The sequence below is a fragment of the Tyto alba genome, unplaced genomic scaffold, assembly GCF_018691265.1.
Source record: "Tyto alba isolate M040663 unplaced genomic scaffold, T.alba_DEE_v4.0 Super-Scaffold_21, whole genome shotgun sequence".
Classification (NCBI taxonomy): Eukaryota; Metazoa; Chordata; class Aves; order Strigiformes; family Tytonidae; genus Tyto; species Tyto alba.
Genome location: NW_024881295.1, coordinates 17,008,505 through 17,023,246, shown reverse-complemented (window position 1 = coordinate 17,023,246; position 14,742 = coordinate 17,008,505). Strand labels below are relative to the sequence as shown.

Genomic DNA, 14,742 nt, shown 5'->3' with positions numbered 1-14,742 from the left:
GCTTTGTTTCTGTATGAATTGTTGAGTTGTGTCATTAAAGAAGGAAGATGCAGGTTTTTTCTCTATCTAAAATACAATACACATTTCTGACTATCAGAATAAATATACGAACTTGTTCTTAGATTTCATATGGCAGTTCTTATAGACACAGAATCTGTCATTCTACATAATCGATGTTTATGACATTAAATACATTGTTAAGGAATTACCTTCTCCTGTGTCTGACCAGAAGAGAGCACTCCTTACAGAATACTTCTTACTATAACATTTACAGAAACTAAGCTTGAGAAGAGACTTGGCATTTGGAATGGATAAGCATATCCCTGGATAGACATTTAGCCATCTGCTCTGTTTGTTTTCACTTTACGGTTTAGTTTACCATACGCTTATTATGTTCAGGTTAAATGTATTCACTGCCTTTGCATCTTTAAAAATGGTGAACCATTTAACTCTGTCTTCTTATATAATGTAAAAGTGTTCTACAGTTTTGAGCAGACAGTTGGAAAAAATTTGTGAAAGTCGCTATTTACAACTAGCATTAGGCAGTCTCCCAGTTATCCCAGTATTTCCTTAACTGCAAATTGAGATTTGTAGTGAGAGAAAGCCATTATATGGCTTGAGACTTTTTAAGAGAGGTAAGAGGACTCCCTACATCCTAATATTTCTCTGTGATCCATCAGGAATATTATTCTCCAGACACACTTTCACCCAGTCTTTTCTGCAGAAACATTAGGTGTCAGTGGAAGATGAAACCTGCTATTTGTACTTTCTTGCCTGTTTGGCAAAGAGCAGGGTTGGTACCCTTTATGATATGCCAGAAACTAAGTACAGTGAAGACTGGACAGCTGAATGTGTGCCAACAGCCTTAACCACTAGAAGTTTTTTGCATGGATTTTTTTCCCAAGATTAGTATCTGAGTTCAAGCTCCTTTCCTAAAAACTGTCAGAGAGATTAATGTAACTGTTGACAACATGGTGTGGTTCCTGTGAGGAGGTCTCTCCTGAGAGTAGAAAACATTGAGGGCCAGATTCAAGCAAAACAATAGGAGTACATTCAAGGGAAGAACAGCTCTCTTTTCATTTTGGTGTCTTGTTTCATAAGCCTGAGAAATGGCAATAAATTTGCATTTTTTCCCTCTTCTGATTTTTTTTGCTCTCTCTCTCACAAGCTTTTTTTTCACTTGCTGTGTTGAAAATGGTTTTGTAACTCATCTCTCCCCAAGAATAAAAATGCCCAATTGTTGCAGCTCATTTCATAGTCTCATTGTTTAATGAAATTGCTATTCTGCCATATTCTTTTTTTGCCCAATGGGAAAGGAAAAGGGATGATAGAGACCTAAAGACAGACAGAATTCACAATTTATTTAAAAAAATGATACATGTGGAATTTTTTTTTAGTTCTATACCTGTAGCAACAAATGCTTCAGCATTTCCTTTAAAAAAAATGTTATCATTCATTTCAAGTAGTAATAAACATAATTTACTTCATTCTAATTCAGTATTATTCATTAATCTTGCTAAGCTGCCCAAATTGCTGTCACCCTTAAACTAGTCCTCTCCTCTTTTTAATTAGCACTTTTCCTATTACATTTTCCTCTTTTGCTAAAATTTACACATTCAGAATATGTCAGAACAACTATTCTTACTATGATGTGCAAATATTAGCAGTAATTGAGGCTTATGCTGCAATTCATGTATTCATAACTGACCAAAAGTTGTAAAATAATAAAGGTCAGCAAAAGTCCTTTCAGCCATTGAGTTGTGTTTGAGATACTCGGATCTGAATGCAGGTGGTGGGAAAAACTAACTGTATTGGTATCGCTTAGTCTTTTACTGGTAATTAAAGGATGATGACCGCCTTAACATTCTAGAAAATGTCTACAGTCAGTTAAAATTCATCAACAAATTCAGTTTAGGACATTGTGTTGTTTTTGTTGCTGGTGTTTGAATTCTAGATATCTTTGAGCTCAGATGGTTCTTCAAAACAGGGTGTGAAAAGCAAGGGAATAAAAGCTAAAGGAATTCAGTGTCCCAACAATGGTTATCCGTGTCTTTCTAGGGCACAGCTTTCTTCTCCATGCCACTCACCACCATTGAGTATTCTTAAACTGTAAATGTTTTCTGCATTGTAAGTGCATACGTCTTTATGTCGCAGTGCTATGGAACAATTATTGTTTCATGCTGAGGTAATGTATCTGGTTAAAAATGGCAGATATTTTCCCTTTTTAGTAAAGGAGACTAAATTTCTCTAAATTTCCAAATTATATTTATTAGTTTATTCAGGTTATTTAAATGAAAGATAACCTATATAGCTCCACAAGAATCTCATAACTCTAACTCATGGATAAGATAGCAGATGAAATTCAGTATAAGTACATATTAATATATGTCAGGAGAAACAGTGTTAAATATATGTACACCGTGATGAAGTCTAATCTAGCTATATTACCATAGGACAACAATCTTGGATTTAGAATAAATATTTTCATTAATATATTGTTGGTCAGCAGAACTATTAAAAAAACCAAAGTTGAGAAATATTAAACGACAAAACAGAAAATACTAGTATGCCACATCGGCAGTGCATCCTCTTAAATAATGTACAGTGATGTGGGCCGTTCATCACAGAAAGGATATGGCAAAAGTAGAAAAGGTAAAGAAAAGGAAGAAAATAGTTAAACATAAGGATGAGTTTCTGTTTGAACAGATATTACATAAATTTAAACACTTGAACATGGAAAAGAAATGAGTGGAGACAAGAGCCAGGGAGTACTCTCTCCAGCTTTGCAGGCTGAGAACAATAGATGATCATTTTGGAATAATGAGGGCTAAAGAAAAACAATAACTATTTTTCCTCTGAACTAGTTCAGGCTTTTATAGAAACAACTGGAATTTCATACAAAGAAGTGAGAATCTCTCAGAACATGAAGAGTTTCCACTTTCTCATCCTTCTGGTTTTTATGCCAGTGAATTTAAATGGTAATTTTTATGAATGTTGTGGTGCTGTGTTGCCTGTTTCAATATTACTATCAGTGTAACACTGAAAATACACTATCAAGAAGCTTTTCTTTTCAAATACTTAAGTATTTTTAAACTCATTTTCTGATTATGTTAGTATCTAAGTGTGCAATTTTTACTTTTTCTCTTCAGTATTATGTTCTTATCAATTGCACCTAATAGGTTTCATGTTCCATACATGCATCTGAATTGACTGCTACTGCACACCTAAGTCAGTCTCTTCTTCCTGATCCTTTCTTGATGAATGTTTAAGTTTCTGTTATTGTATTGAAGTCTTAAGTATGTTTATTTACTGTCTTCAAATGTATCCTTAGACTTTAGATACGGTGGTGAAGCTGATCGGTGCATTTACTGGTAAAAGTATTGAGAACAAAAAGCAGTTTTTAATATTGACTTGCTAGACTATTAGTCCTATCCTGGAACAGATGGCTGCTTTAAAGGAAGCAGTTCCTAGCACAAGTACAGTAGCTACTCTACTATGATGAAAATCAGGAGGGAGGCATCAGAGACTAAAATGGATGTATGAGACCAGAGGTGGTTGGAGGAATTCCTTTCAAAATTGAGAGAGTGGGAGAGATTCAGTGGCATCAACTGCTGAGTAAACTTTTCCTCAGTGGTGTTGTATCACTAGCAATTTTTGTCATATGTTCAGCTGTGAAAAAGAGGGAAGACAGGAGTAGTGAACTTTTATAGCTGGCTGTCCATGCGTGCTGCTTCTGCTGCTCTTTTTTGCTGAATGATTGAAAATGAGCAAAGAAAGGTAGGTCTTACAACTACCGTGATATATTAGTACAATGATGATGACAGGACTGACATTGGCAAGGAGAGTTCAGAGAAATAGGGCTGTATCAAGGGAGTAACATGGGTTCTACCTTTGTATTAATAGTGCAGTTAGTTAAAACTGCCCCTGTTTTTTGCTGTAATCCCATATCACTTTAGGGGTCTTGAATCATAGTATTGATTTATGTATGAAGAAGAAATCTTTTTAGAGCAGCATTTCCTTAATTAATCTCTCAACAAAACAAACAAACGAACAAAAAACCCAAACAAGCAAAAAAAAACCCACCCACAAAATCCCATAACAATTACAGATATCTATTGCTTTTGCTCACTTCAGAATATTTTCACAGCTGTATTGTCAGCCTTGGGTCTCATTCCAATAGTCTGTCCAGTGACCCACTGTGGTTAGATAAAAGCATGGTCCCTATAGGTTTTTAAAAATACAAATGTGGTAATTTTCAACAGCTGAAGCAAAATGTTAAAGCTGTTGGCACCCTGCATGAGCTGCTAAATGGTAAAGCTGGTTGTTAGTATTGGCAAGGTACTTTAGTCTGTCTAGGTTGCTGCTAATGAAAAGTGCCTATACAAAACCAACATACCTAACTGGTTGCTGTGTTGGGAGTGCCAGGCTTAGAGTGCCGGGAAAGAGCTGTCAAAAGCATGGCATCTATCAGGAAGAGACACTGCCAGTTTCTTATAGGAATAATCATTTCTGCCTTTCCCTTTTAGGCTTCTGTAGTAGTGTCTATAACTGTCCTTTTCTTCTCCTTCCTCTCTGTTCTCTTTCAAGAAATGTATAAATAATTTAGATTGCGGTGGAATTCCTCTTCAGTAGCAGAAAAGGATATTGGAAGTACAGAGCTTTATGATGGTCATAATTCAACCAGTATTGATAAGGAGACTTTATTGTTACTGCAAACTCTGTGTATTTCAGGTTGCTCCTAATGTCCAACAAAACTGCTATATATTTTGGAAACGTTTTTTGAAAGTAACACACCTGAGTGGCAACACATAAAATATCTTGGAAGGAAAAAAATTATGAATGGCTGGAATTGTTCACGTATTTTTGTAGACATACTGTATAATGTTTCTGAACATTATACAGTGGGTACAATGCAATTTTCAGGCAATAATAGCACTATGCACATAGAATAAATAGACAATGTGAAAAATTAAGCATTCCTCTTCACTAAGTTTTCACTAAGATTTTTTTTATCCCCTTTCATTTCCCTCTCATTTAAATAAATCTTTTGGTAGACTCCTGAGGTGGCAAACCAGAATTCCTCAGTAATGGGCTGACTACAGTAGAACCAAATTTTCCTCTTCACATTTGGCACTGGTTATGGCCAAAGACAGGAAGCAAGGGGAACTTCATGGAAGAAACTTAGTAAGATTTCTATTTTTCATATTAATCAACCAGCATGAACTGTAGGGTTGCTGTTAATCAGGGCCTCATATTTTTTAACTTTGAAAAATACCTAGCATTTGTAGGTGGTCTGCCTCCAAATGTTGGTGAAGAATTTGTTCTATCAATAACTAAATGACAGTCTGTAACAAGGAGGAAGCTTTAAGTAGGCCTTGAGGCAGCTGACAGTCCTGAGTTCCTAGGTTCCACTTACCTAGTGTAAGGTCAGTACACAAAAGAGGATTTTTCTTTCTAGGGAAAGTTTTGTTCAGTCTAGAATGGACTGATATCATTGTCATTAGGTTTTTTATCTAGGTTATGGCTTCTTGAGGAAATGAGTGATCAGAAGGAGCAACAGTTCACAAAATTAAGTGCTTGTAATGATGTAATGATTTCACTGTTTTAGAAATATTTAATTCCTAGTTCAAAACACTTCCAGTACCATGTTCTTCCCTTCTGGTCTATGAAAGTACACAGGTAAAACGTGCTATTGCATTAATTACAGTGTTGCATGGTAATGATCTTTCCCTACATAGGTGATTGGCTAGTCCTAGAAATACTTTTAACAGTTAAAAGAAGCATTTCATTGCCTTTTAAAACCTCCCCCAATAGTCAAATAGACAAATACACCTTAGTTCCAATTCAGAGAGTTAAATTAGCCCATAAAGACCTCTGTGAGTCTAGTCCAAGACACAGATATGAAGAAGTTCGCCAGGATAACTTGGATTTAATTGAGCTTAAATACCACAGTGAAAACATATATCCTGTTCCATGCACTTTCATAAAACTTTGTGGCAGATTACACATCATATGAATGCAAGATAGATTAAATTGATACATCCTTTTAGCACGCATCACTTGGACACCCTACCACTTCCCTCCTGAAGGGAAAGAAAAAGCCTAGAAATGTGTACCAATCACACCTCTTTTTCCTTTCAGGCTTTCAGACAGACACGTATTAGAATAAGTTTTGCATACAAATCAGCTACAGAATCATAGTATAGGCAGCAAAAATTTTTATTGTGCCTGAACTCTTGGCACTCTCTCACTGTTGACTGGGTTTTTAATTTTCTTTGTGCTGCCACCAGTGAGTATAAAGGCAGAGCTATCTTCTTTATCCCAATTTAATTCCATCTCTGCTGTGGAATCTCATGCATATGGGACTCAGAAGGAGAGGGAGGGAGGGTCACAGAGATATTTGGGTACGTAATACATCTTGAAGAATCCAGTTACTGTACAGGTAAGTAATTTTTTTTTTTTTTCTTTCTGAACAGTCATTCGTATAAGCTTCATGAAAAGAGACTGCCACTGCTTAACATTCTGCAATTTTATCAAAATACAGGAAGATAAATCTGCCCTCAGTGCCATGTTCTAATGTATATATGAGGCAACTCAAGTTATACTCCAGTCCACTACTTCAGAGGATCAGTCACTGCAGGAAAAAGTTATAACTGTAGTCATAATTAACAGAAGTTTTTCAACAGAGTTGTTTATCTCAATAAAGATAGAATAATTCATGTAACTAAAAAGAGGAAAGCAGCAGCAGCACAGGTTGAAGGTAAGCATGAGCCTGTCATGTTTCAGAGTTTAGAACCAAACAATGGGAAAAACATGCTGCTGTGTTAAAACACAAATGCTGGTTCACTTTTATTTACTATTTTCTCTATCAGTATGTTTTGTTTGAAACAGCAGCTTGTATTTTAAGAAAATAATAATTCAAATGCTAATCAATTAGTCATGAATCAGGGAGCTAGAAACAAAATATTTATTTAAAAGTGTCTTGAGACTATTCTGCACTAGTGGAGATGTTGTCTGGCTAAGCAACAATCTGCTATCCTGCCAGACATGGGTGTGGTTTGGTAAGGTGGTTACACACATTGTGACGTGGTTACAAGAGTAAACTTGCACATCTTTTAACTAGGTTTGTCTGAGAAAGTGATAGTTTGTAACTAATCTCTCCTTACAGAATGGGTTATTAGTATTAAACTAAAGTTAGGAGATCATAATTTCTAGGCAGTTGTTTGTAAGTCAACACTGGATTTTTTTAACTTGCAACCCTCTATCGTATATGTAAAAGTCTGCATATTATTTTAGGAAAAGTAATTATCTATGAATATAGGTTTTTCAAGTGCAGGTAATGTGTCACTGTCTTGATCAGTTTTGGTACCACCAATTGCTCTTCCTCCCGTCCCTCGAGAGGTCACCTGTCTGAATAGAGCACTGTACAGTGTCAAGGTTAATACAGTGTTGGATTCAGCTCTTAAGTATTTGCCTGGGATGAAGAGTGGACATACATTATGTGTTAAAATGTTTTATTCTGCATTCTTATTTTAAAGCAGTTTCCATTTTACATGCAGCTGTTCACATGAACCATTCCCATCTCTGTTGTTTGAAATGGAGAGCTACACTACCATACTCCCTTGGCTATCCATGAATAATAATCAGGAAGTATGGGTGATATTTATTGTGTAATGCAGATAGGCAAGTAAATAGTTTTCATGTCTGGCATGGTTAATATTCTGTGTGGAGTTTTTTGTAAACTTGTTATTCATCTTTTTGATGAGTATTTGGTTATGGTAATCATAACCATACAGTAGTTTTGGAAGATACTATCAGTGTTTCAGAAAGATTCAAAAAGTATGAAAACATATTCTGCAACTCCTATTTTCAAAATTAAGATTTCTCCATTTGATTCTTTGGAAATCAGCAATTACTTGCCCTGTAAATCCACTTTGGAAAGTAACCATCAGCAGAAAACTCCTCTGCCTGCAAAGCCCAACAAATATGGTTGCCTGTGCTAGTGGTTGAATGCTAGCCTTTCTCTACACAAGGGCAGTGGTGCCAGAGGTCTCACACTGGTCTGATACAAAGCTTTGCATCTCTGCTGGAACACTCTCGTTGAATGTGGAAGTTTTGAGACTACCAGAAATGGTGTTCATACAAGAAGTATCCTTGGTGATGTATCCTAAGTCCTAGAAAGCAGGAATTAAGGAATAAGTCAGGTTCATTCTTTAAACTGCAATGACTAATTTTTGCATGATGAAGGTTGCAAGGTCAAATTTTTTCCAAGTCAGTCATCTTTCTCCTTTTTCTTTATATGGTGTGAAACGCTTTCAGAGAAACAGTGGAAAATTTCAGTCCTAAATACAAAAGGACAGAAGGCAAAGGGGTAAATCTGAAAAAAACAAAATGCAGAAAACAAAGGGAAACATTTTTGGTTCTTCCACTGCTGCTGAGATGACTAAAAATCCCATATAGTAACTTCAATGTGCATTGATATCTCATCTGAAACCTATAATCTAAACCAATCTACAGGACAAGAAGTGCAGAAATCTTCCATCAAGCTGCTCACTTCTGATGGATTTGTTAAGCAGCCATGGTCTGAGTCATTCATATGTACCTGTCAGGACAGCCTGCTTTGCAGTCTTTTGTCTAAGCTGCTACAGCACAAGCAGGAAATACACCATTATTTTCCTATAAGTATTCAAGTAAGGAGGTTTTCCTTTACAAATAACAATACCATGAATTTTTTAAGTTATACTGTTTGTATAAACCAGTAAAACAGTATCTTTTCTGAGGAGCAATACAGTTTTCTTCAGTGGTCTTTGAATATATGTAGGACATCTGAACTTTCAACTGTGAAGATACTCTTAAGCAAAGAATAAATTTTAAGGGAGTCTTAATACTTGAATGTCTGAGGTTCAGACAGCCCAGATGAACCCTTCATAATTCCTAGAATTTTTGATGAAAAACTTCCTTAAAGACTTGATCTGATGGAAAACTTTGTTGGGTTAATGTTTGTTTTTCTCCCCCTTAACCTGGAAATGGCAAATTCCAAACTGCAGCGCTATGTTTCCCTTCTTACCACACCTGCTGGTGGATGTGTGAGCAAATGGACAATGCTGAATGCCTGCTACCTTCCCACCAATTCTGGCTTCTATGCTTCTTTGGAACTGCTTACTAATCTTTATTTACCAACAACCCTTGCTTATCTATGCTGTCTAATCTGGCAGGACTGTCATATGTCCAACACGGAGGGAAAGCACTCTTCCTTTGAGGTCCTGCTTTGCTAGCTTTCTCCTTCTTTTTACTATATTCTTCCTCCTACTCTTGCATCACCTCATCTTTCCTTTGTGTGAAGATAATTTGCCTGAAGTTGTGCCTTGGGAGGGAGAAACAGATTTTGGTTGGCCTAAAACTTGTTTGATAAAAAGGCTGTAGTTCCAAACAAGTCGTCTTCACCTAGTCTCCCATCATTTTCCAGGACAATCTACGTAAAAAGGATGATCGGATTGAAGAATTGGAAGAGGCACTCAGAGAAAGTGTTCAGATAACTGCAGAGCGGGAAATGGTGCTAGCACAAGAGGAGTCAGCCAGGATCAATGCTGAGAAACAGGTCTGCAATCTCATAAAGTCACTGGTAGTCTTCTTAGGAAAGTAACCAGACAATGAAGTACTATTTTCCCTCCTTTACTGTGAAACACAGCTGGTTTTGTTTGATGATCTTGTATCTCTGTTCCAGCATTAGGTAACAGAACTCATAAAACCTGCAAAGCCTTCATGATAAGTTGTATTTCATAGGTAAGATTTTCTTGAAATTAAAAAGAAATGTAAGGTATCTTGGGCTTTAAAATACTCTTTTAAGTACCAGCTCATCTGATCTGCCTTGCCTGTCAAACCTATCTTCTTGTGTGTTAAGCATACTTAGGTTCACTGTGTTGTTCACTGAATGTATTGAAAGACAATGCTTTTTATTAGGATCACTGTGTTTATGGACCACAGTCTCATTGCACTTGCAAAACAACTGGATACAGACAAATCCCCTGGCTTGAGCCAAGCAGATGCAGAGAAAATACACACTTGTGTGTTGAAGCCACAAGTGTAAACTTTTATGCATTAATTGATTCTGTGCCACTGATGACATACTCTGAAGAAACATGAATGTGCCTGATTTTAACTCACATAAGTAATCATCAAGAAAACATACCATAAGTAGTGAATAAAATTCCGTGAGGTTTTGATAAAGCCTTTAAAGCAGAAGCTGAACCTGGCATTCTTACTGTGCTTCTTGTGAGCCTTATCAGTGTTTTTCACTGTTCCTTGTTTGACTATAATTAGCAAGAGGGACCATGTGGTCAGTTGCATTGCAATGGAGTGACCTCTTTGTTATTTAAATAAAAATGTTCTGATTAAGTGTGCTTTAAATTGTTACAAGAGGTTTTTTCCAACTTGTGTTCTTATGTCACATACTTGAACGAAAAAGAAGTTACAAATATTTTAGTAATAATCCAAGTTTTCAGGAAGAAAGCAACTGTTTCTCTTTATACTAGAGTTGAGTTCAGCTGTTTGCTGATAGATGTATTGAGGATAATTCTAGTTGCTGTACCCAAAGATCCTAGACAGTGTTATGGAAATCACTTTCAAGAATGCCTTCTTTCTGAACTTCTTGTAGCCTTTAAAAAAATTGCATGAAATAGAAATGTTAACTAGGTAGTGAATACCACATCAAAGATTAGATCTCCTGGAAAGGAAAATACATATCTCACAAATACAGCAGTATGGAAGTTCTGTTCCTGATGAAAAGAAATGAAGTAGTTAGGAAGATTTCGGTCACAGGATGGAAAGGAGGACTATGTTTTAGCAGGTTGAGCATGAGTTCCTCATAGATGTCTCACCATTGTGAGCTGTTAGTACCAGGTTTATTATGGAGAGGAGAAGTGATAAGTCTGGGTAAGTAAAATAGTGAACTGTTGTCATAGAAGTTAGGTTTTATTTATACATGAAGCATCCTAAAACAAGAACATGGAAAGAGAAGAGTGCTTGGGGAACATGCACGAATTTCAAGTTTGGCAGTGAGGTGGCTTTTCAGAAGAACTCATCAGCAAAACCTGATGAGAGGCATACAATGAGATCAGATGGTCAGAGCTTGGTGAAAAAGGGAAATAGCTGGTGAACAGGGAGTCTGAAAGATGTGGCAAGGCTGGGAAATGTGCAGCCTGAGGTTCAATAAGCCTTGAGGATTAGTGAGAGAGATTAAGAGGAGAGGAAGAGAGCCAAGACAGGTAAGATTTGTGGGAAAAGATTTGTGGAATATGGTGGGCAACAGTATCATGAAAAATAAATTATTTTGGATGTAGTGGTGTATACAGAAGAAAAAAGGCTGGATTGAAAGCAGCAGGATCAGAAGAGGTAAAAGTCAGCATCTCTACCATCACTGGTTGACAGCAGTGTCTTACTCCAACAGAGTAACTAAACTACTGGCTCTGACCAGTTGTAGTTTTTAAAATATGACCAACAAGACATCATGAAGGAAAAGCAACTAGAGTGTCTTGTTCCAGTCAGCACTGGGAGAGCTGTTTTACCCCATTTTATTCAAGAGAATTTTATTTTGGTATCAATTAAATACAACCAAGTACCATAGAGTGATGACAAGTAGCTGTTTTTCCAAGGTGAGGAGACTTCCCTTCAAATGCTTTTCAGTTCATACACCTTCAATTACTTTAAAAGAAAGTCCTCTTTATGTTCTATGGAGGTTGTTTGTAGAATTGTGAAAGACAGCCTTAGATAGCCTTAGAGTTTTAAAATGCAAGGCTCTGTTTTCTATACAATTTTAATGGCAAATCCTTTGGTTTATACAAACAATGATAGGTTAGGATCATTCTTAGACCAAGTATGAATGATAATTGTGATTTTAAAAATGTTAATGTTGTCCAAACTGTTTATAATTTGCTTTTAATTGCATGCTTTTTCTTTCCTCTCTTCTGTTTATCTTGCTTTCTACCATTCTGCCACTTCACTGCCTGTCTGAAGCTGTTTAATGAATCAGTGCATGAGGTCAACCATTTTGGCTTTAAGTGGTCCAAGGTATGAGGACATCTCATTTGTGTGTACCTCTGCCCCAATATTTAATGTTGTTTTTGTAGCCCTGTGTTGTGAATCCTACCCTCCATCATCTCATGATATATGGTTTCCTGCTATTTTACAGGCTTCAGATTTGAATTAGATTGTCCATGAAGCTACTCAGGATTTTATGGTTCTCAGATATCTGTTTCAGATTAAAATCTTGCTCTTTTTATTCCAGTGTTTGAAAATATCCTGGCAGTGTGTATTAACTGTGGCCATGGGTTAACTGTGTTAATACACAATCAGTATATGACAAGATGTCTCCAGCTGACTGAAGCTTTCTGTTTATTTCAGGATTTTAGACCTGTTCTTTCTTTCATCTATCACAAAAGTAAAATCAGGCATTCCCTTCTCAGAGCAGTGTACCCACTGAATTGGGCATAGTTTTATTGACCTTATTGTTCTATATAACAGAAAGCTGCCGTATGGAAAGCAGATGAGAGAGTCTTCCATAGATATAAAGTCTTGAAAGTTCTTCAAGTTCCTTCTGACATATTCACCTGGTTTTGTTGGTGCACCTGCTGAATCCTGTATGTAAATATTGTTGTAAATTCCTTACAGCTGTGGTGTTAAATTCTACTGTGGCTGATGCCACTAGTTCAGCCCTCTAGGTGGAAAGTCAGGTGGTGTATGGAGCCATCTTTTTAAGTACTCTCCATAAGACTGAAGGTAGGATTTCTCAGATAAACACTTCTGTTGTAAATTTCTGTCTATTAGAAATGGCAAAACCACATGTGGATCCAGGCACTTTTTCTGAATTAACCATGTCTGAGTTTAGGAAAGATATCATTATGTTCCTCAGGAAAAAAAAAAAAAAAAAAAAAAAAAAAAGAGTTTTTCCCTGCTCAAAAATACGGGAGTAGTTTTACTTCCCTAGGAGAAACTGCTGGAGGTCGTCTTTGACAAAACACCCTGTCTTGCTCCCAAACATTCTTTCACTGTCCTGGTGTGTCTGACCATCCCTTCTCCTGCAGCGGGAGGCAGGAGATTATCTTCTGCATCAATTTAGTCATAATCCGCCCCATTCCCAGGACAATTCTGGAAATGTGTTTCAATCTTTATGAAAGAATAAGGCCCTTTTTGTGGAATAAAGTGAAACAGAAGTTGCGGTTCAGTGTCAGTCAATAATTAGAGTCAGGTCCTTGGCTCAGGGAGCACAATACTAGAATTACTTGCATTTTGAGCCTTAATTATTGGAGGGCATAGTTTACGAATATCTACTGACTTAAGATACTTATACCCTCCATCTCTCTGCTCACTTTAATCCCCATGTTCACTGCTCATCCCTTCAGGTTTCTCATCCTGGGTCTTTCTGGGGCCATATTTTGAAATGGAGCAGTGACCTAATTCATTGTAAGAGTTATCTTAATTTTTGAAGGAGTTTTTTCACGTGTACTAATTCTCTGATCTGGTTCATGGATCCCCACGTAGAACTTGAGGCACATCTGAGGAAGCATTGAACTGTGCGGGCAGGACTGAGAAGTGGAGACAGGAATTGCTTAGTAATACTACTAAAAATATTTTTACCAGAAACTGCTATTGTAGCCTTTACAATAGGCTACTGTTTCTGGTCGTGCACTGCCTGACTGCAACATATGTTTCTCTATCTTACTTTATTTTCCTTTATTTTATTATCCTTTCTATTTTATTTCCTCAAAATTTGAAAAACAATAGGTTTTAGAAATTCAAATAGTACTTCTGCTGATAGTAGCGCAGCTCTGTTCTCTCATGAATATCAAGTCCTGCTCAAATACACTCTCTATATAGTATCAGCCAACATCTAACTCCTTACCCTAGAATATTATGGCAAATAAACACGTGAAATACTGGCCATTACCTGTTTATTCCTTCCTTCCTTAAGTAGGTACTTAAACTGAAATTTCTGAGTTATCAGTCTGATCTTGATACCTTCCAACAATTGTTTTTGAAGCTGTTGTTCTGAGTGAGAAATTTTAAAATAGGTTAAGCTTGTAGACCTATAAATAGCTATATCTATGTACATACACTGTATCTTTTTATCCTACACAAGGCAGGTTTCTCTGCTTTGCTTTTTGAGAAAAAATAAAAGACTGAATATTATAATAGCAATGTATTGTTTAAATGTATTTTCTTATGCTAATTCCTTTCTCTCACTGTCTCTTTAAGTTAGTTCAGCAGGATTTAATATTCTTTCAGGTAATATTACATGTAAAAATATGTTGCTAACAAGACTTCTGAAATTCTCTATCACATACACCTACTTCAAAATTCATATCTGTTTATTAAGGAAAAATAAATATGAAATAGGTTAATAACTCAACTAGAACCTCCTTCACAGTTCTCTCCTTTTTCCCCATCTCTTTTTCATCAGAGTATCCCTGTTGTAAGTGTAAGATCTACAGAGGTTTGAATGTAGAGTACAGCCTCCAATAGCCTTTTCTCTATTACCCCTGTGTTACTGTACAGAAGTTCTGGTCGAGTTTTGAATTATACCCCTCACTTGCACTTCCATCAGACCACTGTTTTCATCCTGTTTTAACTTTCTAGCATATATTACTTAGACTACATTTTCTTGTAAGAACAGACACTACATTTACAAGAGAATTATTATATATTGGACACTATCCTATCAAGTATCTTCTAAAAATGCAAAATAAA

The 14,742-nt window shown here is 36.4% G+C and overlaps 1 protein-coding gene across 13 annotated transcripts in view; it reads left to right on the top strand.

Annotated features, from left to right (window-relative positions):
* ERC1 (ELKS/RAB6-interacting/CAST family member 1) overlaps nucleotides 1-14,742 on the top strand; it is a 300,191-nt gene that overhangs the window by 168,737 nt on the left and 116,712 nt on the right. For 6 of the 13 annotated variants that reach the window (XM_042795216.1, XM_042795213.1, XM_042795212.1 and 3 more), the window contains 2 exons: nucleotides 9,467-9,598; nucleotides 12,013-12,066. The exons of 3 other annotated variants lie outside the window; for them this stretch is intronic. In XM_042795216.1, coding sequence (XP_042651150.1) covers nucleotides 9,467-9,598; nucleotides 12,013-12,066 — 186 coding nt within the window. The remainder of the gene's footprint in view (nucleotides 1-9,466; nucleotides 9,599-12,012; nucleotides 12,067-14,742) is intronic. 4 more of the 13 variants (XM_042795217.1, XM_042795215.1, XM_042795214.1 and 1 more) reach the window with 1 other exon arrangement.